The sequence below is a fragment of the Manacus candei genome, unplaced genomic scaffold, assembly GCF_025592945.1.
Source record: "Manacus candei isolate 608988 ecotype Guabito, Panama unplaced genomic scaffold, ASM2559294v1 h1tg000049l, whole genome shotgun sequence".
In the NCBI taxonomy this organism is placed as follows: Eukaryota; Metazoa; Chordata; class Aves; order Passeriformes; family Pipridae; genus Manacus; species Manacus candei.
The window spans coordinates 32,177,924-32,200,936 of record NW_026138097.1 but is presented as its reverse complement, the minus strand read 5'-3'; the positions used below and the strand labels follow the sequence as shown (position 1 = coordinate 32,200,936).

The 23,013-nt window shown below is 40.0% G+C and overlaps 1 protein-coding gene across 11 annotated transcripts in view; it reads right to left on the bottom strand.

The window, feature by feature from the left end:
• The window catches only part of IKZF1 (IKAROS family zinc finger 1), a 109,883-nt gene extending 99,378 nt beyond the window's left edge, over positions 1 to 10,505 (bottom strand). For 6 of the 11 annotated variants that reach the window (XM_051799000.1, XM_051799001.1, XM_051799005.1 and 3 more), the window contains exon 1: positions 9,898 to 10,505. In XM_051799000.1, coding sequence (XP_051654960.1) covers positions 9,898 to 10,168 — 271 coding nt within the window. In that variant the 5' untranslated portion in view covers positions 10,169 to 10,505. Of the gene's footprint in view, positions 1 to 6,417; positions 6,499 to 9,897 lie in introns of all 11 variants that reach the window. The other 5 variants (XM_051799009.1, XM_051799008.1, XM_051799013.1 and 2 more) reach the window with 5 other exon arrangements.
• Between the last annotated feature and the right edge of the window lie 12,508 nt (positions 10,506 to 23,013).

Genomic DNA, 23,013 nt, shown 5'->3' with positions numbered 1-23,013 from the left:
CCAAATTCCCTCCACAAAAAGGAAAATAAAATCACTATGCTATAGATTTAATACTAGATTAATATTTCTATGTCTCTCCTTAAAGTGTGGAGGAGGGCTATGATTCCCCATTGTCTTGTTTCCTGTTAGACCACGTGAAAACCAAATGCATAGGAGATTGTGTGCACCTCTATGTATTGCCAAATACCTGAGTGTGAAACAGTTCCAGTGAAAACTGTCCTCTGCTTATGTATTTCCTATAGTGGATTAAATAAAGTATCACGTAGTTCTGCAATGTCATACAATTATACAACTACAATTATATATCATATACATATGGGAAAGTAGGCATTTTTTATTTGGCATTAAAATCCTGTTCCAGTGAATTTGCTGTCCAGGTTCCTTCCAGTTTCAATGAAGACTTTTTTTGCTGCAATACTTCATGGTCTTTCTCATTTTTAGCTAATACAAGTCTTCAGGAATGTGCAATACAGGAAAATTTTAAGTGTTGAGTTCCAAAGTCAGACTTTGGGGGCATTGGAGAGAAAAGTTAATATACAAAGCAGAGCTGCCTTTAGTGTTAAGCCTCACTAGATGTGAGAATTTGGGCAAATATGTGCGTTTTTGCCTTAGTTTCCCTAAAACTAATGTTGGGCTCTAATGATGAAAAGTCCTGTAAATAGACCAATGAGTTATTATTGCTATATAATAATTAGCACTTCAGGGAACTTTAAGTAAAAAGCATAAAAAGTAGCCTAGCTTCTCATCTCTCAATTAGTTTGACTTGAGGCACTTTGCCAGGGCAATGTAGGAAAGCTCTGGGCTGGATTCATGGGAGACACTGGGGCACACAAATACAGCATATATATGCTATTGGCATCCATTACACTCAACACCTAACTAACCCTACAGATACTTTTGTTTCATCCAGGCAAAGCCCTGATCTCCAGGCATGCCTTACAACTGCTAGAGCCCTGATTCCTCTGGGCAGCTACGCACTTCACTCCCGCCAAGCCATGGTGGGATTCATATTACTTCTAGTCAGCGGCTTTCAGCATAGTCAGTCCTATACAAAAGAACAAATGGCAGTAGTAGGATCATTTTACACATATTAAATAAATTGCTCAGCTAGAATACAGAAAATGCAAGTTTAGGCCCTACTCTGAGAGATGCAGAGCAAGCACTTTGAGTCCACTGCCCAGGTCTGCTGAGGAGACAGTTTCCCTGGGTATAATCTAGAGGAAGAACAAGAGCAGTGTTTGCTAACTGATCATTGCTCATGGTTTCCATACCTGCCCAGCTTTGGTTTAACTTACAAGAAAGAAAAGCAGTTTTGAGGTAAATATTATTTAAGTCTTGGGGAAGGAGCATGAGACAATCCTACCACGTGTCTTTGCTTTCAAATTCTTGAAGAGTTTCATCCAAAAAGTTACCTATAAAAACAAGCTCATCTCTTTCCTTTAGTTAGTTAGGAGTTAGTTAGGGCCACATCCTTGTACACAAACTGAATTGCAGTTGTCTCACATGGACACAATGCCAGTTTTGAGAAAATGCCCTTACCAACTATACAAACCCAGAAATGTATAGCCAAGCATCTCTCTACGGTAGTGCTCTGGCATCCATTCCAATAAATTTTCTATTAAAAGACAAGGAAACCACAGGTAGGCTTCAAAATTACTGAATAGGTATTTAACCTGTGAGGAGGTGTGAAATCAGGAAGCAAGGTACAGGTAGTGGAGGATTCCATAGCACTGCCTTCATATTCAAACAGCTCAAAACTTCCAGGCAGCCTCTGCATTCACACAGTGCAAGCCCATTTTTCTGTATGATATCTCACATTACTGAAGCTGGAGTCAATTTGGATGTGTGTGGAAGTAACTGGAGGTTTGCAGTATGGGTGGTCATGTGCTGAACGGGCAGTATCCTTCACCTGGATAGAATCAAAGAGCAATGCTGAATGCTGCATCAACTGGGACTGACTGTCCAGGTACTAATGAATGCTTAACTGGCATTTCCTAGATTTCTAGTGCATTCAGTTAGGAAATCTGAACAAATTTAACTCTCAGTTAGCATGTTATTTTTGATGAAAAAAGCCTCACAGTAAAAATCTTATGAAATACATTTTTATAGACATTTCCTGAATTCTGTAGATCTCTGCAGGGACAGACTTAATCTCTTTGCTGCTATGAAGAAGGGGAAAAAAAAAAAAACAAAACTGGCCATTGACCTAACCTGTGAGTTTATCTTAAAAATCATGAAACAGCAGAAAGAATACCTTCGAACCTGTTTCTGACTGCCTTCTCTCTGTTTCTAATGGTTCCTTGGGACAACATTCAAAGTTTGATCAATCTCTTTTCTTCCTCATCAGACCACAAGAGAACAAGCTTCTAGAACATGAGTGAACAGATGCCTCTCTTGTTACCTGTGATTGGATTTGTTTGTAATTCCCAACACAGGCCAATCAGCTTTGTTGAGCATAGAATCATTAGCAAATTTGCAGATGACACCAAGTTGGTGGGGGGAGTGTTGATAAGCTGGAAGGCAGGAGGACTCTGCAGAGGGACCTGGACAGGCTGGAGAGTTGGGCTGATTCTAATGGGATGAGGTTCAACAAGGCCAAGTGCTGGGCCCTGCACTTTGGCCACAACAACCCCAGGCAGTGCTACAGGCTGGGGACAGAGTGGCTGGAGAGCAGCCAGGCAGAAAGGGACCTGGGAGTGCTGATTGACAAGAAGTTGAACATGAGCCAGCAGTGTGCCCAGGTGGCCAAGGCCAGTGGCATCCTGGCCTGTATCAGGAACAGTGTGGGCAGCAGGACCAGGGAAGTGATTCTTCCCCTGTACTTGGCACTGGTGAGGCCTCACCTGCAGTACTGTGTCCAGTTCTGGGCCTCTCAGTTCAGGAAGGATATTGAGGTGCTGGAGCAGGTCCAGAGAAGAGCAACAAGGCTGGTGAAGGGACTCAAACACAAGTCCTGTGAGGAGAGGCTGAGGGAGCTGAAGTTTAGCCTGGAGAAGAGGAGGCTCAGGGGAGACCTCATCACTCTCTACAACTACCTGAGAGGAGGTTGTAGCCGGGTGGGGGTTGGTCTCTTCTCCCAGGCAACTATCAGTAAGACAAGAGCGGATGGTCTTAAGCTGTGCCAGGGCAGGTTTAGGTTGGATATTAGGAAGAAATTCTTTACAGAGAGGGTAATCCGGCATTGGAATGGGCTGCCCAGGGAAGTGGTGGATCGTCTCTCCTTGGAGGTTTTTAAGACGAGACTGGATGTGGCACTTAGTGCCATGATCTAGGAACCACGGTAGTGTTGGATCAAGGGTTGGGCTTGATGATCTCAGAGGTCCTTTCCAACCCGGCTGATTCTACGGTTTTATGATTTGCCATCCCAAAAGACATTTCTGGCCATTCTTTACTTGTGATTGTGATTAATGGCAATCCTATGCCATGTGCTCTAGGATGACCCTGCTTGAGTAGGGAGGTTGGACCAAATGATGTGGTCCATTCCAACCTGGTCCATTCTGAGATTCTGTGATTGCTACTGACAGTAATGTCTAAATTTTTCTGGAGTAAAAGAGTGACACTTCTATATTGTTTTACTTGCAGTTAGTAAATGAGTCAGCACCTTCTTGTAAAACAGTAGTAACTTCAGTGTGCTGAATCACAGTTTCAAAGGTGGTTTAAGGTTCTCTTATCTGCATAGGCAACACATTTTTTGTTTGCTTCAGCAGGGAGGCTATTACTCTGAGACTGAAAATGGTGGTTGTGGTCTCATGTCTTATTCTGACATCAGCATTTAACTGTTTCAGTTTATTGCTTCTGCATTTTCACATGAGAGTTTTAATTCATTTTTCTAAGTGATAGCTAGAATCTTTCATAGGTAAATGTACAGCCCACCCAAACTAGTAACTCCGTGCTTTCACAGGCTTGGTTAATGAGTGTGGGCAGAGAAAAGGTCATGTAAAAAAAAAACTGTGAAGAAGAAACAGAATATGTAGTATAGATTAAAAAAAAAGGTTCTTTGAGTATGAAACATCTTTTCCTCTTGAATGAAGTACCCCATTCCTCACATGTCCCAGGCCTACAAAACCCAGCCCCTCCTAAGCCACCTTGACCTTCCTGTGTGCCTCTCTGTCACTCTCCCCTCCTCCTGCTCTCTTCCCACATCCCTTGACCACTTAGTAGAGATGGAGGCAATGTGCTCAGTGGCTGCCTCTGTGTGACACGTTGACAGCCCAGCGATGAGCACGTGCTGCCTGGTGACCTGCCATTAGTTTGGGTAGGACCCAACCTCTCTCTGCTTTCTCTCAGTTCAGACTCTTTTCTATGTAGAGACATGAATTCTCTAGAATGGCTGGTAGGAAGTTAACATGCTTTTGATCCCTACATCATGTCAGCTTTAGCCAAAAGTCAGCAAGCAATTTGCCTGCTGCCTAAGGTGGTATAAGAGCACAGCCCCATAACCCTCATGTTCTTAATAAGGAGACCAAGAAGAAAGGAAGATCAACTATAAACTCTCTGCAATTGAGGAACATGGAACTGGAAAAATGAGATTAAAGATCAGCAGATGTGTTAATCTTGCATTGGCTGAACTTGCACTTCACAGTCTTTCTTCATTTCCCTGCTTTTCCTGATGAGATAGCTCTAGAGGAACCAAGAGGAGTAAGTGCTTGGGCTGTTTTTCCTCCCTCTCTACAAACTGTCCTGTTCCAGATGAAAACAAATTCAGGGTTTTTTTGCCCCATGGGGGGACTTCATTATATCACAACTTGTCCTTTCTGAGCCAAACCCTCTTTGTGTTGTAACCACTGGCAGGACTGACTTCACTGGGAGCAAGAGGTTCCTACATCCACATTGCCAAGTGAGTTCAGAGTTGGGGCTATGAAGTCATTCTCAACACCAGGGCTTACTTCCAAACTCATGAAATCAATCCCATGCAATTTTCCCACCAAGCTCATGTGTGGAAAGCACAAACATGTATTTCCCTGTAGAGGTAAAAGTATGCAATCACCCTATCTACTTTTAAGGTGTAATAAATTTTGCACTTTAGCATTCATTCTATAGTCCAGCGCTTCGGTATTAATCATTTTGTTGCTTGCTTTTTACGCAGGGATTACTTTGGTAAAACCTTTCCTTCATATCCTCAAAGGAAACCGGAAAAAACGATTGCCAAATGCCACATTTCCCATTGGGAAACAGTATTCTCAACCATCTGAACTCTTGGTGTACCACTGAACAGCAAGGCTGTGCTACAGATAGTATTTATAGTATATTTTATGAGACCAAAAGTTGTCAGTTAAACCACTAGAAACTAATAAATGGGCCTAGTGTCATTTGAGTTGTCAACAGGATATAAGCTGATGTAAGGGGAACACCTACATTTTGTAGGCTTCTTTTGCATGAATAAATGTACCGTTGATAGTCATGCTTGACTTTGTAGGAATGTTTTGAGTAAGGAATATAGTAATTTCCTCCACTGCAACAGTAATGATCATCAGACCACTAAAAGACACTCTATAGGCATGCCTAATTCTTGAATATGATATTGCTCAGAAATCTCTGGTTTACAGTAAGAGTTCTCACATACTCCAGTTTTGTTCAGTGAGACAGCTAGTAACAGAAAAATCACAATATTGAAAACTGTCTCTGTGATGCAAAGGGTGGATGCTAAAACACACAGAAGAGGGAGATACTATTTCATTTAATAAACAGAAAACCCCTTTGAATTAAATCACATTTTTTCAATGCATTAAAGCCAATAAATGCATTGTCTAAAGTGTGACATTGCATTTGTGTATATATACATTTATAAATATTATGTATATATTTGTATAACAATAGCAAAACCTTCTTAAAATAAAATAAATCAAATTCCCAATTGATGAGATTCTGTTCTTTGTCCCCTCCCCTCCAAAATATGTGCTGTGAGAGTAACTATTTCAAATAGCTGCTTTGAGGAGGTATCAAGAGGCAGAGGTTCTTATTACCCTTCTGTCATAAATACAGAAACTATGGATGAAATATGAGTCTAACCAAGGGCAAAGGCTTGACCACAAGGTTTCAGATCAAGAACTCGAGTGACAAGATACCAATCTATTTCTTTGTTTGGTTCTGCTTATCATTAATATTTATCTGCATGATCAAAGAAAATCAAACTTGGTTACAGATCATCAGGATAAAATGCAGTTTAATCAGTTTCTATAAGTTGAAAAATCTCAAATTTTCAGTGAAAGAACAGGTTGACCCTCTTGTATGTTAAGTTTTGAAAATTTAACACAAACATATATGTGTACCTCATCCCCTCCAGAAATTACAAGATAAAGCACAGATGGTACCCTGAAAATGTAAGTTACAATCTGCTCAGAGAACACATGCTTTTAAACAAAGGCAGAGATTTCCCTGAAAAGGGAAGCCAAGTAACTTGCCTGTGTACACACTTACCAAGAAGAAATCTGTGCCACATTCTTTTCAGTTTGGAATAGGAAGTCTGTGTGGGAAAGATTTTTCTAGAAATACATCAGCCTGTTTGAAAAAAGGAAGTAGAGAAAATCTCAATAGGTAGCAGGATTTTTAACGATTTCTGCTATTAAACTTTAGATAGGGTTCTGATAAAAATTCCAGTGAGCCTTTGAGCTATGCTTTTGCTCATTAATTCTCTCCTGTTCAACAGAAAGAAAACACTGCACTGTTCAGTACGAGCATTAAACTTATGTCAAGTTGATCTTAAAAAGACAGGCATTCTGAGGAAACTTGTATTTAGAGCTAGGAAGGACAAGTTCATCGTCAAGAGCCTCTTTTCGTATAATTTGCCAAAACCAAACACAGTAACAAAGAAGAAGGCCAAATCTCAGAGATAAACCAGAAATTTTAGATTTCTTTCACACTGAAATTGAGATAATAAAAGAAAACATGAAGAGTACACTTCATTTTACTACAGTAATGTTTCCAGTACACCTGAGATTTTGCAGTGTGGACTGGCATTTGGTGGGATTATGCTTGAGTATGGCTGAGAGGAACAACTGACATTAAGCCAGAATTGCTGGTGCGAGGGAGCCCCTCTAATAACTCACAGGGCATGTTTGCATTTGCAGGTGGAGATATAGCCATCTAAGCATGGACTGACCTAACCAAGGCAGCTTAAGCCCAGCGGTGCCACAACAGCAACAGAGACTTCAGCGCAGGCTTGCTCTGGCTGCCCCTGGGACTCCAGGGCAGATCCGTATAGCCCATGTCGATTGATGCTTTGCTGACTTGGTTACAGTGTTATTGGGTACTCAAGTTTGGCTGAATCAAGACAGAGCTGGAGCTGTGATCATTCACAGCACATCCCAACTGCTGTGCAGAGTCCATACAGCTCGCTCTGGGCTCTGCTGGTTCTGCCGTTGGGAAGAATTTTTATACAGCCCATCTCTGGCCGTGGCTCCTCTTTCACCAGACAGACAGCATAACAGAGCTACTATGCTGGCTTCACTCCAACCCAGCATTCCTCTGACGTGAGGGGAACTGCTGAGCTGTGGGCTTTCTTTGGCACTTTGGTATGGAGGGATGCAAACCACCTCAATTCCATGTGATCCCTTCCTGCATCCCATGTTAAGACAAGGTGCTTATCAGAACAGTTTTATGGGAAGCCCTGCTTTTTTTTCGTTTGTTTTTTTTTTGTAATATTTTCCTTTTTTGGCTACAAAGATGGATTTCCTTAAAAAATAACTAAGTTTCCCACTGAAGAACTATCCTAAGCAGTTATCTACTCTCTGGCACCTAGCTACCAATCCACTTGTTTGGTTCTTTTTCACTTACTTGCATAGCTTGCAGCAAACTGACTGCTCTGGGGATTCCATCGCATGAATTCTGTGTCTTTAGTGAGAAACTAGCTGGGCAGTCTTCTCTATCAATTGATATGATAATGTGATATTATTCCTTTGGCTCTGGTTTCAATGCAGACAAGGTTCAAGTACCTGATCTATCTGCCAGCAAATGGGCCTGTTCCAAGCCCAGGGAAGTCAGGAAAAGCCTTTCTGTTGGTTGGCCACACCACAATTAAATGAAGTTCTAACACAAATAAATCAGAATATTTAACTGGATATAAGAATGCTAAATGGAAAGGTCCCTCTTGAGGAGGCTTTTTTGCCATCATTTTAAAATCATGTCTTTGGAAGAGGAAGAGGTAAGGCTTTAGGCCACATCATTAAGTCTACCTTACATCCAAGTATTACTCACACAGTTTATCAGAACAATTATTTTTCCAGCTCCTAACTACCATACACACCTGAAAGAAAAGACTACTCAGTCTCTTTAACGAAAAAGAATACTTAAAAATAGCAAGGTGGTAGTCATATAACCCACTGCTCACTTCAGCTGGCAGAATTCAGAACAGCAAGCATGTAAGTTATTATAAATGTTCACACCAAACAGTATGGTGGTTGCTGGGACAGAAGCACTCTTCCAGTTTTAGTTCTTAGATGTATGATATTTTCCCTCAACCTCTTGAGGCTAATGTCCAAAGCAGAAAACAAAACAAAACTCCAAACCAATTCCTATGTCTAGCTTCATGGCATGTCAGACAACTTAGTGAGGCTGAGGTTGCTGTTTTGGGGGTTTTTATGTTTTGGTTTGGGGAGTGGGGGGGATGATACACACTTGAATTTTTCAGTGGAGCCATCTCTAGATAATGTGTGTTTGCCCAACTCTGCAATCAATGGTTAACAACGAATTCACTAGTAACAAAGTTTGTCCATAGATTTTCTTGGTTTCCTGTAAACCCAAGAACATCTATTTATAAAACCATGGGAATTTTGCCTTTACCCTTAGTAACAACTTTTACATAGTAACCCCATAAACCTACCCTTTCCTACTTGTTTACCTACACCCAGCCACTTACTTCTTTTCTTTAACAAAGAAATATTTGTGCTCTGCCCCTTAAGTCATGTTCACCTCCATAGCTCTTCCCTTTACCACTCCCCTGTTGTCATCAGCCATTTTATCCTCATCTCCACTTCTTCCCCCAGTTGTTGTATTTTCCAACCACATCTCCCTCTTTCTCAAAGTTGTCAAGGTTCACCACTTAGGTTGCAATCTTTCCCACACCATCAGTGTGCTCACGTCCTTCCCCAAACCTCGATCATCCCTTACTGCCTCTTCCTTGAGTCAGGAATTTACAGACAAGTAGTTATGGTTCAGGGATGAAGGCTATGTCAAATGTGGGGCACTGATGCATTTTCCGCTTTGACTGGTTTTCCTGGAGCAACCATATGGCACCGGAAGGCTTGTCAGCCTGGCTGTGCTGATAATGTCATGGAGGAAAGTGGCAATGAATCCCAATCTCAAGCTTCCCCAGCACTTGGGAAAGCTCCCTTCCCTCAGGCAGCCCTGCAGCCTCATTGAGGCCATCCCTCTCCCTCACCAGTTCCTCACCAGCAAAGTCAAAATATCTGGAAAGGGGATTGTCTAGCGATTTGGTAGGCCTGCTTATGTACCTGTTTACTGGGATAAGCAACATTATTTCAATTAACAGAGACTTCTAACGTAATGAAGTTAAGCGTATGTGCAATTATTCACAGAATGGGGGTTGGTGACTGCTGCCTCTTTGGAAAATGGCGGCGCTGCCCTACATTTCCTTGTTAGGACTGCTGGGGGAGGCTCCAGGGAAAACACGGGGGTTCACAGCTCAAGAGAAAAACTCAACCACCCTCTATTATATTAGACATCCTCAGCTACAAGAAAACATAATTATTAAATTAAAGCCACAAGCTCATTTACTTAGTGACAGGAAAACCAGAATTGAAACGAATTTAACTCAGAGAAAGCCTTAAGGAAGAACCTGTTATAGGGCAATTTTTCAAAGACTATCTTAACAGAAACTTTCAAGCAAGCTTTCCAGAAGCCCATACTTTAAAAAAAACCCCAACAACACAAAGCACATACCTTTGGGCACATACCTGGGAGATCTGTGCTGCTCGGGATGGAGTTTCCCGCACCCTGCTCTCCAGTGCCACAGCACCTCAGCGCAGGCTGGCCGGGGCTCACCTGCTGCCCCACAGGGTGCGGTCGCCCAGGGCCTGACGGCAGCTCTGCTTGGCACAGTCGGGCACAGCCCTGCTGGGGCTGCCTGGGTGCCCACAAAGGAGCCCTGGCCTGTGGGCACAGTGGTGGGTGAAGTCCCCAGACGAAGCTGCTCAGGCCCACTGAGACCCATCAGTGCTCTGACATCATTTTACGGGAACTCCCAGAGGGGTCAATTAATGCCAGTGCGTGGTTTGTCACTGCTGCAAAATGGCTGCCCCCCAGGGCAGCAGGAGAGCCCAGGCAGGCTCACAGCGCCTCAGTGGGGGCACTGCCCCAGAGGTGGTGAGGTGTCACTGCCATGGCTGTGAGGTTGTCCCAACACCTCCTCAGGAGCCACTGCCCAGCAGGGTGAGATGTATGGCTGTGGCATGGTAGACAGGCAGGAGGGAGGCCTTCCATTTCCAGGAGCTTATCCTAAAGCCAGCATATTTGCTGTCTCCTTATAAAGAAGCAAGATGAGAAGCTCTCTGTCCTTCCTGAGTGAGAAGTAACTAACTTTCTTGTAGTTCCCAAATCTGCCTTTCAAATCCATTTTCCGGGTCAAAAAATGCTCCCTTTGGGTATGTCACTGGCTGTCCACAGTGTGCAGTGACACGCGCTGCTGCATGAAGCTCTAGCCAAAGGGTATTGTGGACTAGATGTTTTTACTTTATGGAATTGTTTTGTGAATGATATCCTGATGTCTTCTGAACACCAGGAGTTCCCAGATCTCAGGCAGAGAGGTGAGACTCAGGTATCCCAGAGAAATCCCTGATAGTCTGGTCTCGACTCTGCACAGGTGTAGGGGATGCCACCTTTCCTTCTCTGACTATAAACAGCGACATCAAACTGTTTGCTCTTTCAGAAAAACAAGCAAAACCCAAAATCAAACCAAACCAAACCAAACAAAAAGATAACAAGAGCACCCATGGGTTTTAAAAATGGTCTCTGATTATCGTTCAGTGGAAGTTAGGGGTTTTTGTTAGATACTGAAAGGATACAGCATACCCTGTGACATATTCTTATTAATAAATTAGTCTATTACAGGACTCTCCCTACGTCTCTCTGTTACTGTTGCACAATAATTTCCACTCTAACGCACTCTTCTCAGTCACCCACCTAAACTGCTCGCTCAGACTTTCACCCTTCGGGTTAAAAATTTCCATGCCTGGCCTCTGTGTGAAGCTACAACTTTTTGGAATTATGAGATAAAACTCGCTTCTGAGAATAAGAGGAAAGGAAAACACACTCCTCTGTGTCAAAAAATCCCGACCTCAAAACAGAATAAAACAATTTCACTGCTTTTTCACTGTTCTGGGAATAGTGTAAGTTAAAAAAAAAAGTCGTTATAAAAAGTGTCTTGTAAAAGAGCAGAATTTTGCCTAGGCTTAAAGACTGCTGAGTTGGACTTGACATGTGTCTGCATGCTTTAGTAAACAGTTAGAGTGTGCGTTTATATACTTTTATATAGAGAGAATATAAAGTGCATACTTTTGACATTATGTATGCTTTTCTATATATGTTTATCCATATATATAGTAAAAATGTGCATAATTATGTATAAGTCTGCACTGTGCAGATACAGATACTGTATATGTAAGTTTGTAAGGTGCCTATTGAGAATCAAATGCCTGAGAGGAGGAGGGGCAGTGCCCGGCAAAGGTACAGCTAGATGTCGCTTGCTGAGTTCCTGTCTAGACTTTCTAAGGTAGGCAATGATTCAGAAAGTACAGTCAGGGACACTGACTGAGGGCCTGTTGAATTTCGTAGTTTTTCCTCTAATTATTTTGAAAGTTTTGAGACTTTGATTTCTTAAAGACTGGAAACACCTATGTGAGTGAGGCCTTGTTGTGTTTGCACCTATCTTATATGTACCTCCCCCAGCTGCTCATCTCCTCAGCTGCTAAGGACTCCCACTTTTATAATCACAGACAAGCCAAGCTCAGTCAAATATCTACCAGGTAGGATCTCTACTCAGAGCAAGGGATTCTTATGCAAGCTGGTGGACCTTTGGCAATCTTCAGAAAGTGACATAATTCTTTTTAAACTACTGTTTTTCTGTTTTAACTTCCTAAGAAATTCTGTAGAAGAATTTTACTAGCAGAATCTTGATCATGACTGAAAACTAGGGAGAAAATATTTTCCATGGTAAGTGGACCTACTCACTTGGAAGAGAAATTTCTCAAAAGACCATCGCAGCAAGCACTGTCTGCCATAGCCACTGATGTTCCCTCTTGCTTCCTCCATCCCTATTAGCTGTTGCCTCCAGGTAAAGAGTGACCTGGGAGAGATGTTGACTCCAATGATGTGCAGTCCCTTCAGACTGCATAAGAGCACATTGTCATATCCTCTGTGCTTCTGCTGTTATTGACTGCCCCTTTTCTGCATTTTGGGGCATTCTTACAAGCGCAGTTCTTCATAAAAACAACTGATTTGAAGTGAGAGCTGATGTCATTGCTGACATTATGCTCTTTCCATTTTACGTCGTGTATCTATGGCTGTAACTAAAAATGGCACACTTTTACATTTTTAGAAATAATATTGAGTCACATAATTCTCTCCTCCTGTTTACAGTTTCTTAGCTTCTCTTCTGCAAATATGAAAAGCATGTCTTTGACAAAGCTGTTTCAAGAAGAGACAGAATCTATTTTTAAAGTATATTATCTAAAGCACTAATAGGTGGTCTTATTCTATTCATACTAAAATAAATTTTTATTTGTTTTTAGTGTTTTTTATTTAAATAATAAAGAATAAGGGAAAATAATGTCTGATCAGAAGTCCTCTGAACCATATAGATATGCTCATCAGACTGTGGGTGGTCAGGAGCCTGTTCCAGGCCAACAAAGGTCCCCTGTCCTGGCTGTGCCTCTAATGGGGTGTCAGTCAAGGTTTTGACCAGCATAATTTCTAGAGTGTCATGAGATAGGGGATTCCTGTCTTTGGAGAGGGCACTTCAATCCAGAATGAAAACTGTGTCCTAAGACAGTATTTTAAATCAGCATTAACTCTATATGTACAACAGTTGTGCAGATGCTATTCAAATTCTGTTGACAGATCCTGCATCTCACAGATACTTATCATAAACTCTTGACAGTTGTGTATTTTTTGTTCTCTGACTGTACAACCTCATGACAAAGTGAAACATGGAAAAATCATCTTAAAATATCTAGCAAAACTTCAAACAAACAAAAAAGAAAAAGGAAGGCTTATAAAATATGCTGTATGCTAGAAAGAATGCTTTCTCATGAAGAGTAAACAGTTTTATAGAGATAGAGAACTGAATTTATAGAGATTAATTAAATTTATCTGTCACATGGATTTCTATTAAAGTAATCAAAACCCCCAAATTAAATATAAATTAATCACCTTGCTTAATTGGGATCTCAACAACTCTTTCATGGTTCTATCATTTTTGAAACATTATAAGCGATTTGTATTTGTGAATAGGATTAAAGAGGCTTTCCTGACCGATGGAGTTGAGGTGGAATGGGCTGATAACAAAGGATCTATTAAAACATCATTGGAAAAAGCTCTATAGTTCATGCATTGGCTCAGTTAATCTCTATAGATTTTTTTAATGCTGTTGCTGGAAGGATGGTGGTGGAGAGGGAGAGAGAAAGAATGCAACCTTCTTTTCTGTACTTCATGGATCCTTAACCCTTATTTAAAGGCGACTTTGGATTTTAGACCAAATAACTGTTCTTGTAATTATATCAAACAGTTAAAAAAAAGAGCTAGTTAATGATGTTCAACATAAGTAATCATGTTAAATAGTGAAATTTAATTTCTTAAAAACTTAAATCCTCATATCTTTTGGAATGCATTGTACTGTAGGATGTCTGAGTAAATTAAATTCTCCCCTGCACACTAAAACATCAATTTCCTTATGGTAATTATCTGCTAGATTGGATCTGTCAGTAGCAGGGAAGCATGCCTGACATTATACCCTTTTTACAAAAAATGATTACAAAAAATTAAGACGAATGAGTAAAATTAAGGCTGCGGCTGGTAAGCCTATATAAAGCTCTCATAGATCACTTTACATAAGCTACCATTGTACTGGATACTAAGCTTTTAATGACTAGTTGCATAATGAGGTGAAGGCCATTAAAGAACAGCAGGGGTAAACGATCACAGAGATAAGAGCTAAAAAATGATTTTCAGCCAACTAGAAGCAATTTATTATACACAAAAACACAGGTCTAAATGAAATGTCTGGATGGATGAGGAACTTTTGAAAATTGACAGGATTTCCTTCCTGGTAAAGTTTTACAAATATGGTGGGAGACTGTCTCTGTCATATTAGATTCCTTTTCTCTGCTATTCAGTACTCTAGAATTGAGGAAGTGGGTTGGGGTTTTTTATTTTTAAAGGTGGCTGGACTGTAGCAAAGCATTTCATTATCCCACTTGAAAGGTAAATTAGAGTGAGGAGTAGCTGATATGAAGGAAATTCACAGCACAATGTCAGAAAGTAATATATGGAAGAAGGTAAGTTACTGCAAGTCAGCTGACACCCTGGGCTGAAAAATAACATCCAAGTTACAGAATTGCCTCTTTAGGGTTGCAAGGTACCATATTGCTCTCGGGGCAGTGCAAAAACAAGTATGTAAGTAAATTCTTTTATAATGAGCAGTCACCCAAGGATGAACGGGAAAAAGAGCCTAAGTATCTTGAAGGTAGCGCAAAGTCAAATTTTGAGGTAACCTCATCTCATAGGGGAAAGCACATCCCTAATTTTTACAAAGGGAATGTGGGGAAGAGTGCCTAAAGAGAGGCTGGAATGGCAGGCACAGGTGAAAACCTGAAGCTGGGCTGTCCGAAACATTTGGTGTGTAGCTACTTTAACCCATGTAGTGGGAGATAGATATATACGTCTATCTATCTATCTATCTATCTATCTATCTATCTATCTATCTATCTATCTATCTATCTATCTATTTATCTATCTATCTATCTACATACACACATATATGGGCACACACATGCACACAAATACTAGCAGACTTACTGTGTCTGTATAAAACCCTGTTGTTTACTAGGAATACAGCCTTTACAACAAAAAAAAAGTCTGGAAGAGTCTTTCTACTAAAAAAGAACCTGGGAAACTACTTTACCTTCTTTCCTCCCTCCTTCCCACATCTTCTTTATGTGGTCTGGAGATATGGTTGTGGAGCTGGAGCACATCATCTAAGGACTTGGGAACTGTGTTGCTTTAGTGCAAAGGAAAGGAGTCAGATGGGAGGGTGTAACAGACAGGTTACAGAATAGACAGAGCCAGATGTCTCTGCGAGGTGCAATGCCAAGTAACATGAAGCAGTAGTCACAAACCGTAACAAAGGCAACACAAGGAAAATATGCTCTCAAGGAGAGCTGGGAATCACTGGAACATGTTGCTCAGAGAGGTTGTGTGTGGAGTCTCCATTCTTGGAGATTTTTAATAATCCAGTTAGGCAAGGCCATGAGCAACATATTTTGCCTTAAGCATTGGCCTAATTTTAAATCTGGAGTTTATTCAGATGACTTCCAGAATGCCACTCCAAACTACATTTTCCTATGACTCCATGATTCTTTTCTGAGGATTATGGCCATCTTATTCCCATTGCAGCCATGAGTCCTATCCATATCTCTTCTTCCCAAAGACATATCCTAATTCTCAGGGGACTGGCTGCTTATGAAAACGGTTTCTTTATCGTTCCTTTCTGGAACTTGATCTGGCTTATGCACTTTATCAGGTAATTCTGTGCAAGCTCTGAAGCAAATTTCTGTAGTTGTGTCTATGTGAGCTAATTAAATACCACTGGACACTGTGCCTAGCTATGCAACTGGACCAGCTATACTATTAGATTTTTAGAATGGTGTTTGGCATATTTCTGGTCCATGCTGAACAGCATTCCTCTTCACATACCAAAAGATATCTCAGACATAAATTTTGAAATAGGCATGAATTGACAATTCTTCTTATCGGTGGCATCCTTGTTTTGGAGTCTTGTCAAGTTAACAGTATAGACACTGGCTGTTCCTTGACCTAAGTGCCATCAAGTGACTCTTGATGTGTTTTATTTCTCCAGCATGGTCACAGCCTCAGTGTCTAGGCAACTTTCAGGCCAAAGGGTCAACTTCAGGATGTGCTGGCAGTTGTGCAGCTTGATGTGTATTGCAGGAAGGAGAATTAACCTCAGTTTTTTATTTGAATAATTAAATTCCATCTGACTTCTGGTTTAAGCATGTATTGCCCTCCATGCTCCTAATCTTTATCTGTTAGAAAGCTGCAGCCTGATTTACAAAGCACTGAAGTCAGTGGACACTTAAAGCTTTTCCTTTTAATCACTTACATTTGTGATGTGGCTTGCCTTCTACAAAATCTTCAGTCATTTCAGTCATTTCTCCTTTATTCTCTAATTATTTAAAGTGTAAATTAGTTTGATCAACAACCTGTTGGCTGTGTCATTATTTGAGATGTGTACATACTAGCATATTTACTGTCTCAAACTGATAGTGACTAATACAATTATATGCTTTTTTTCACTGATATCTGATCTGTTAATTAACTGGAAAATATTTTGATTGGGGTGACTGCTTACCCAAATTATTTAATTGTTCCATGCAAGGCTGGAAAAAAATATGGAAATGAGCCGAGGAAGCTCTATGAAATTTCACAGTAATAGCTCTCAGGTTAGGGCTGGAATTAGACAAATAGAGAAACAGCAAGAGCAACTTGGAGCCTGCAGTAAAAGAAATTAGCTCACATTTTAACTTCAATACAGAATAATAAAACGAGCACTTAGGTTTTGTCTATCCCTTTTCCTTCTTGATTTTCTTACTTCTCTACAAAATAAGGCTCTCTTATCCCTGTATCAAAGGAGTGTGTGTGTATGAGATGAAGGTTAAGAGAACTGAGAGCAGGATGTAGGTAAATTGGAAAGACCTTTCAGGTCTGTTCCTAGTTAACTGACAGGATTCTTTCTGATCTTGGGTAGGCTTTTTATCCTGAATTGACTGGCCATCACTGGTAAACTGAACATGATAGAAAGTTGCGAGTAGTTTTGTCAGTTGAGAGGTTTATTTTTACCCTGAATACAGCGTAAATGTCCAGAATACACTGGACATTCTTTTTTCAAAAAGTATAGAGGTCCTGCAAGAAACTTGGTTCAGTTTTTAAGGAGAAAGCCTAAGAATATATATATATATATATATATATATATATATATATATATATATATATATATATATATATATTTACCTAAAAGTAGTGGACTAACTGAATAGTCAAAGATTCTTGTTGAAGGAAATTTATGGACTTAATAAATGCATCCTTGCTTTATTGAATAACTTCAATATTTGCATACTAGACTTTATATCAACAATGAACCATTTAACTACTTTAAGTGGTGTTGACCGAGTGATCTATGGGGTGTTTAAAGATCATCAATATAAACAAGAAGGTTTAAGCTACAGGATTCAGCAAGGTGTATGCTGTTCTAAAATTGAGAGACAGCAATAAGCTTGTGCTTAGCATTGTCTATAAGTACTTTGTTATACTGGAATAATTTCTTGAATCAAAGGGACACATCGCAGATGAAAGAAACAGCACAAATGTAATTTTATTCATGTGAATAGTTCCACTGAATTCCTTTATACTGCTACTTGTGTCATTTAGATCTTTATTAGGAAGTCCTGGAAATTTCATTTTGTATTCCAGTTATGACAATGTTGAAGTTCACATCAAAATTCTAAACTAATGAGTGTACATATAATTTACACATGCAGATTTGTTTCATGCAGGATGACAAGAAGCCAAAGACTTTTATTGAAAGATGGAACCTGATTATGGTGTATATAGATATATTTATATATCTATATAAGATAGATATATACTGTCAGAGGCTTGCAGTATAAGCAGAGGGAGAACCACTTATAACCCTTAAAGGTTACCTAGCTGCTGAATTAGTGATGCTACAAAGTTGCTCTGGCAGGCAAACAAAACCACCACTCAGTGGAGTGTGGATGCCTAAAGGCCTTTGACTGTTAGGACTACATGTCAAAAACTGACTACATATGCTCAGTACTACACTAAGTAATGAGCACAGAGTAGTTGCAATGGCTTTGTCTGGTCCCGTAAGCAAGTACACTTAGGCTTGATTCCTATTTCTCTAAGAAGCCTCCAATGGAATTCAGATTTTGTAAATGAGGGATGATCTGGGGACTTATTTCCCTTGTCACCCTTTACTGACACGTTTTCTAAGGCTGATCTCAGAGCTGATGTTTTTCAGAGAAGATATGAGGCACAGTCTTGACTTTTTACCACCATAAAATGTCACACAATGGTATTTGCAAGAGAAGGTGTGTCCTCACTCCTTACTACAAAGCCAGCAATTGCTGAGTACAAATGGACCATGGATGAGGTGATAAGCAGCCATCCTGCCTCAGCACGTGACAGGTCAGTATTTTGGGAACAATGTCCTCTGGGATGTCTTGATACATAGTTTGCAGGGCTGTTTTGTATTACTGCACACTAGGGAAATCATATTCTAAAGCATAAGTCGAGCCTCTCTGCCTTGCTGGGGGAACAGAAAAGACAGAAAGGGCTGAAACATGCTGAGACCCAAAACAAGCTGATTTTAGCCACCAGTGGAGGTGAACACCCCACTTACACTTTGTTTTCTTCTCTGGTTTGCCAGAGTTCTCCAAGGAAATCATACTTTATCTGTCAATTTCTGAAAGCAACACAATTTCTCTACTTGGTCATGATGTTTTTCTGTTTTTAATTGCACTTTATCAAATAAAAAATGATGTCACCTACAGCGAAACAAAACAAAGTTGCCAGTTATTAAATGCTTTTTGTATGCAATTCCTCTATAAGTACCTTATTTTCTCCAGTCATTTTCAAGATTTCAGGCTAGGATCACCACAGACTCTTATATCATATTATTTTCCTACCATGAATTTGTTTATGTGTATTGTTTACCCAACAGACATTTCTCTTTCACTTGGTATATTCATTACTAAATAATTCTGTGAGAAGATACAGGCCACTGATTTTTTGCAATTTGCATCCCCATACTCTAAGCTATGTTGAAAGCAAAGCTTTTTGGTCCTCTTGCTTTGGGAGTACATTAATATTTCTATGACCTTTACTAGATGGCAGATGAGAAGCATTAGGAATAAAATAACAAATAAACCAAAGGAAACCAATTTTTTAAAATGTGTGTTTCTGAAAGGAGCAATGGGAAAAAGAGTCTAGTCTAAAAAATATGAACTTTAGCTAGAGTTATGATAATTGTTCTATTGTACCTATTTTTCCATGTCAAAATGCTTCTTTACAATCAATCAACTCGACATAATGCAGAAATGCATTTGAAGGGGTTTAGTAGCTGTGCATACAAAAATATATGGATACTATTTGGAGGTATTTAGAAAGAAATAGCGTATTTTAAGACATGATTATTTACTGTGCACATCAAAGTGATCATATTAAAAGCATGGTCATTACACTAACAACTACTTTACACAAAATGGCGTCAAATCATTTAACTTCCAAAGTCTGATGATTATAAAGAGAAATTCTGTAAAACAAGCTGCAAATGTAGTGACTTTGTGTGTGGTGTAAATCCTCTGCTTCAGAAGACTATACTTTCTGAATGCTTTAGAAGACCGTAGGAGGAAAACCAACTAAATTCTACCCAGGAAGCCATTTCTCTCACAGCAGCATTGTTTTTCAGTGGTTTTACTACACACCGGAAGCCTACTCTGTTCCTGTTCATCTTGTTGTCGATGCCATAACTCAAAGGAACAGATCCAGAAATCATTTTTAGTGACTTTAAATTTGACTGCTTTATGAACACCATGTCTAGATTAACAACACCTGTGATTCAGCAAGGCATTTAACAGATGGAAAGCAAAAGCTGTCCCATGAACTAAAGTATTTGTTCACTGGTTTCCAGCTGGAGGCAAAGCTGAGATTATTTAATAACAATTCATTAACCTTTTAACATACACTTTATATCATATGCCACAGTATCAAGTGAAAGGATGTTCAAGGGAGGGGAAGAGGTGTGGATTATTTCTCCTTAGGATAGTGTGAAAGAGTCAGAACATTTTAAAATAGCAATAACCAGACCTTCGTACCTTGAATCACATGAATCTAGAAGGGTTCAGATTAAACCAAGTGCTGCTAGTTACAGGATTGACATGATGGCAAGAATCCCCTTGTCTTTATTAGCAATGCTCTTGCAGCCACTAGAATCAGGCTAGACCTTACATTGAATGTGTCACATATCTATTTTTTATTACTTTTGTAAGTTCTTCTACAGGAAAATTTTCCCTCCTTGAGGTTTCAAGGAATACTACCTTATAATTTTAGGGATGAAATATAGTTTTATTATAATCATAAGAACTTATTAATGAAAAAAAAGAAAGTTTGAAAGCATGTTTGTTTTTGTTTTAGTTTATTTTAAGTGAAATGAGGGACCTCTTTACAGTTTGGATACAAGGATTTCCCCTCCATTTGCTCTTTAAGTCCTTGAGCTTGTTGCTCTTTGCTCAAGTTTTCAGAGAAACTGAAAGTGACTAGAAACTGACTTTGAAAATATCTTTTCTCCTCACCGTTTTGTTTTATTTTTAAATAAATTTCCTCAGTTTGATCTATCTGTATAGAAAAGTGTAAATAATTTTTACTTTTTTTTTTTTTTACAATTTTCATTTATCTAGAGAATTTCTAAGAGACATCTTTCACTCATTAGATGCAGAGATTCTTGACCAACATGTAAAGTCAGAGGACACTACACAGAGTTATCCAGCTGAGAACCAACCCATTTTAAATATAGCTTATCCTTAGATTATTGTGCTTTAATTATGCCGTGTGTACAATGTTTTTATACATAAAGCAACCAATATGAACTTACTGAAGTGATGGTACCTGTCTTTGCAGTCAATGTCCTCAGCCCACTAATGGTGTAAAATATAATCAGTTTTCATCTGCTGGTTTGAATGGAATTAAAGTTTCTGTTCAAGATATAGCTGTGATACTGCATTGTATTGCACAAAGACAGTTTCTACACTTCTACTCAATGTCATATCACTCCCTTTGCACTGCAGAATTGGGACGCTGAAAGATTTAATTGGAATCCTTCTCAAGCATATAACAACATAGTCTTTGTAACCAGTAACAAATTTGCAAATATTTTTATATGGTACTTAATAATTCAATAGAAATAATAAACCAAATTTGTAAAAGAGGCTATGTTTTCATCTAGAATATTCACTAACTTGTATACACGTGTAGCTCCAAATGGACAAGCACAAAAGGCAAAGGCAGGTTGCAACCTTCCATTCCCTGTACATACGCTTTAACTTAACATGTATACATGTGAGGTTTCAGCCTTGTGAAACACGGCTGCATTCTTGCACCAACCCTATTCACAGTCTTTTTCAGTATGATGCTCCAAAGGGCCATGGCAGACCTCGATGGTCAGGACGGTATCTACATTCAATACCCTACTGATGGAAGCCTTTTCAACCTAAGGTGACTGAAGGCCCACACCAAGACCTTAAACCATCTTGTCCAGGAGCTGCCTTATGCTGATGACGCCGCCCTTGTTGCCCACACAGAAGCAGCTCTGCAGTGTTTAACATCCTGCTTTGCAGATGCTGCTGAGCTCTTTGGGCTGGAAGTCAGCTTGAAGAAGACAGAGGTTCTCTATCAACCTGCACCTCAGGAAGTCTTCCATCATCCCCACATCACTATTGGCAAATCAGAGCTCAAATCAGTCCAGCAGTTTAATTACCTTGGTAGCCTCATCTCCTCAGATGGTAAGATTGACAGAGAGATAGACAACAGGTTAGCAAAGGCATATAGTGCCTTCAGAAAGCTTCATAAAAGAGTTTGGTGAAATAAACACTTGAAGAAAAGTACAAAGATCAGTGTTTGCAGAGCCATAGTGCTGTCTACTCTCCTATACGGATCTGAATCATGGGTCATCTACCGCCACCACCTGCGTCTCCTAGAACGTTTCCATCAACGCTGTCTCCGTACAATCCTAAACATCCACTGGTCAGATTTTGTGACCAATACATCTGTTCTTGAACAAGCAGCAGTCACAAGTATTGAGGCCATGTTGCTAAGAACACAGCTGCGCTGGTCAGGGCACGTCTCAAGGATGAAGGACCACCGCCTCCCTAAGATCTTGCTTTATGGTGAACTTGCCACTGGCTGCCGCAAGAGAGGAGCCCTGAAGAAAAGATACAAGGACTCCCTGAAACAACATCTCAGCCTTGACCATATTGATCAACAGAACTGGTCTACTCTGGCCTCCAATCGGGAGGTCTGGAGACACACCATCTATAACGCTGCTGATGCTTTTGAGAAAGCACGCAGGATCACTCTTGAGGAGAAAAGACAACGCGGAAAGAATCGTGCCTTGCAGAATATATCTCCTAAGGAATCTTTCTGCTGTGCCTTTTGCAACTGGACGTGTCTATCTTGTATTGGCCTTTTTAGTCACCAATGCTCTTGTAACAAGCATGGGTAGTGCCCTTCCCAAATCTTCGTTCGCGAAGCCTAGCCATGATGATGATGATGATACATGTAAGGTTTAAATTTAATGCATACAAAGACACTAACCAGATGACAGCATCTCTTTTAAAAAATCTGGGACTGGTGATTTTTGCATGATGAAAATATAGAAAGTTAGAAGTGTAGAAGTTTCTGTATAGGTCAGACATTTCAAGAATTGGAATCTTTCTGCCGCACTTCAGGATAAACAATCTGCTACAGTCTTATTGGGAGAAATGGTATACCCTAGTGTCTTGCTTAGCTGCCATCTCACATTCCCTAGGGGTTTGTATATCCTCTGATATTTGCACAGCAATGTCAGGGATTTGGATGCTCAGTTCCCGTTATTGTTGCTGAGGATCTAATCCCTTTGTTAAGGGATGTTAGTTCTTTCTGCGGATTTTCTGTCTTTTGGCTCTGTGATTTATGTTCCCTACCTTTCAG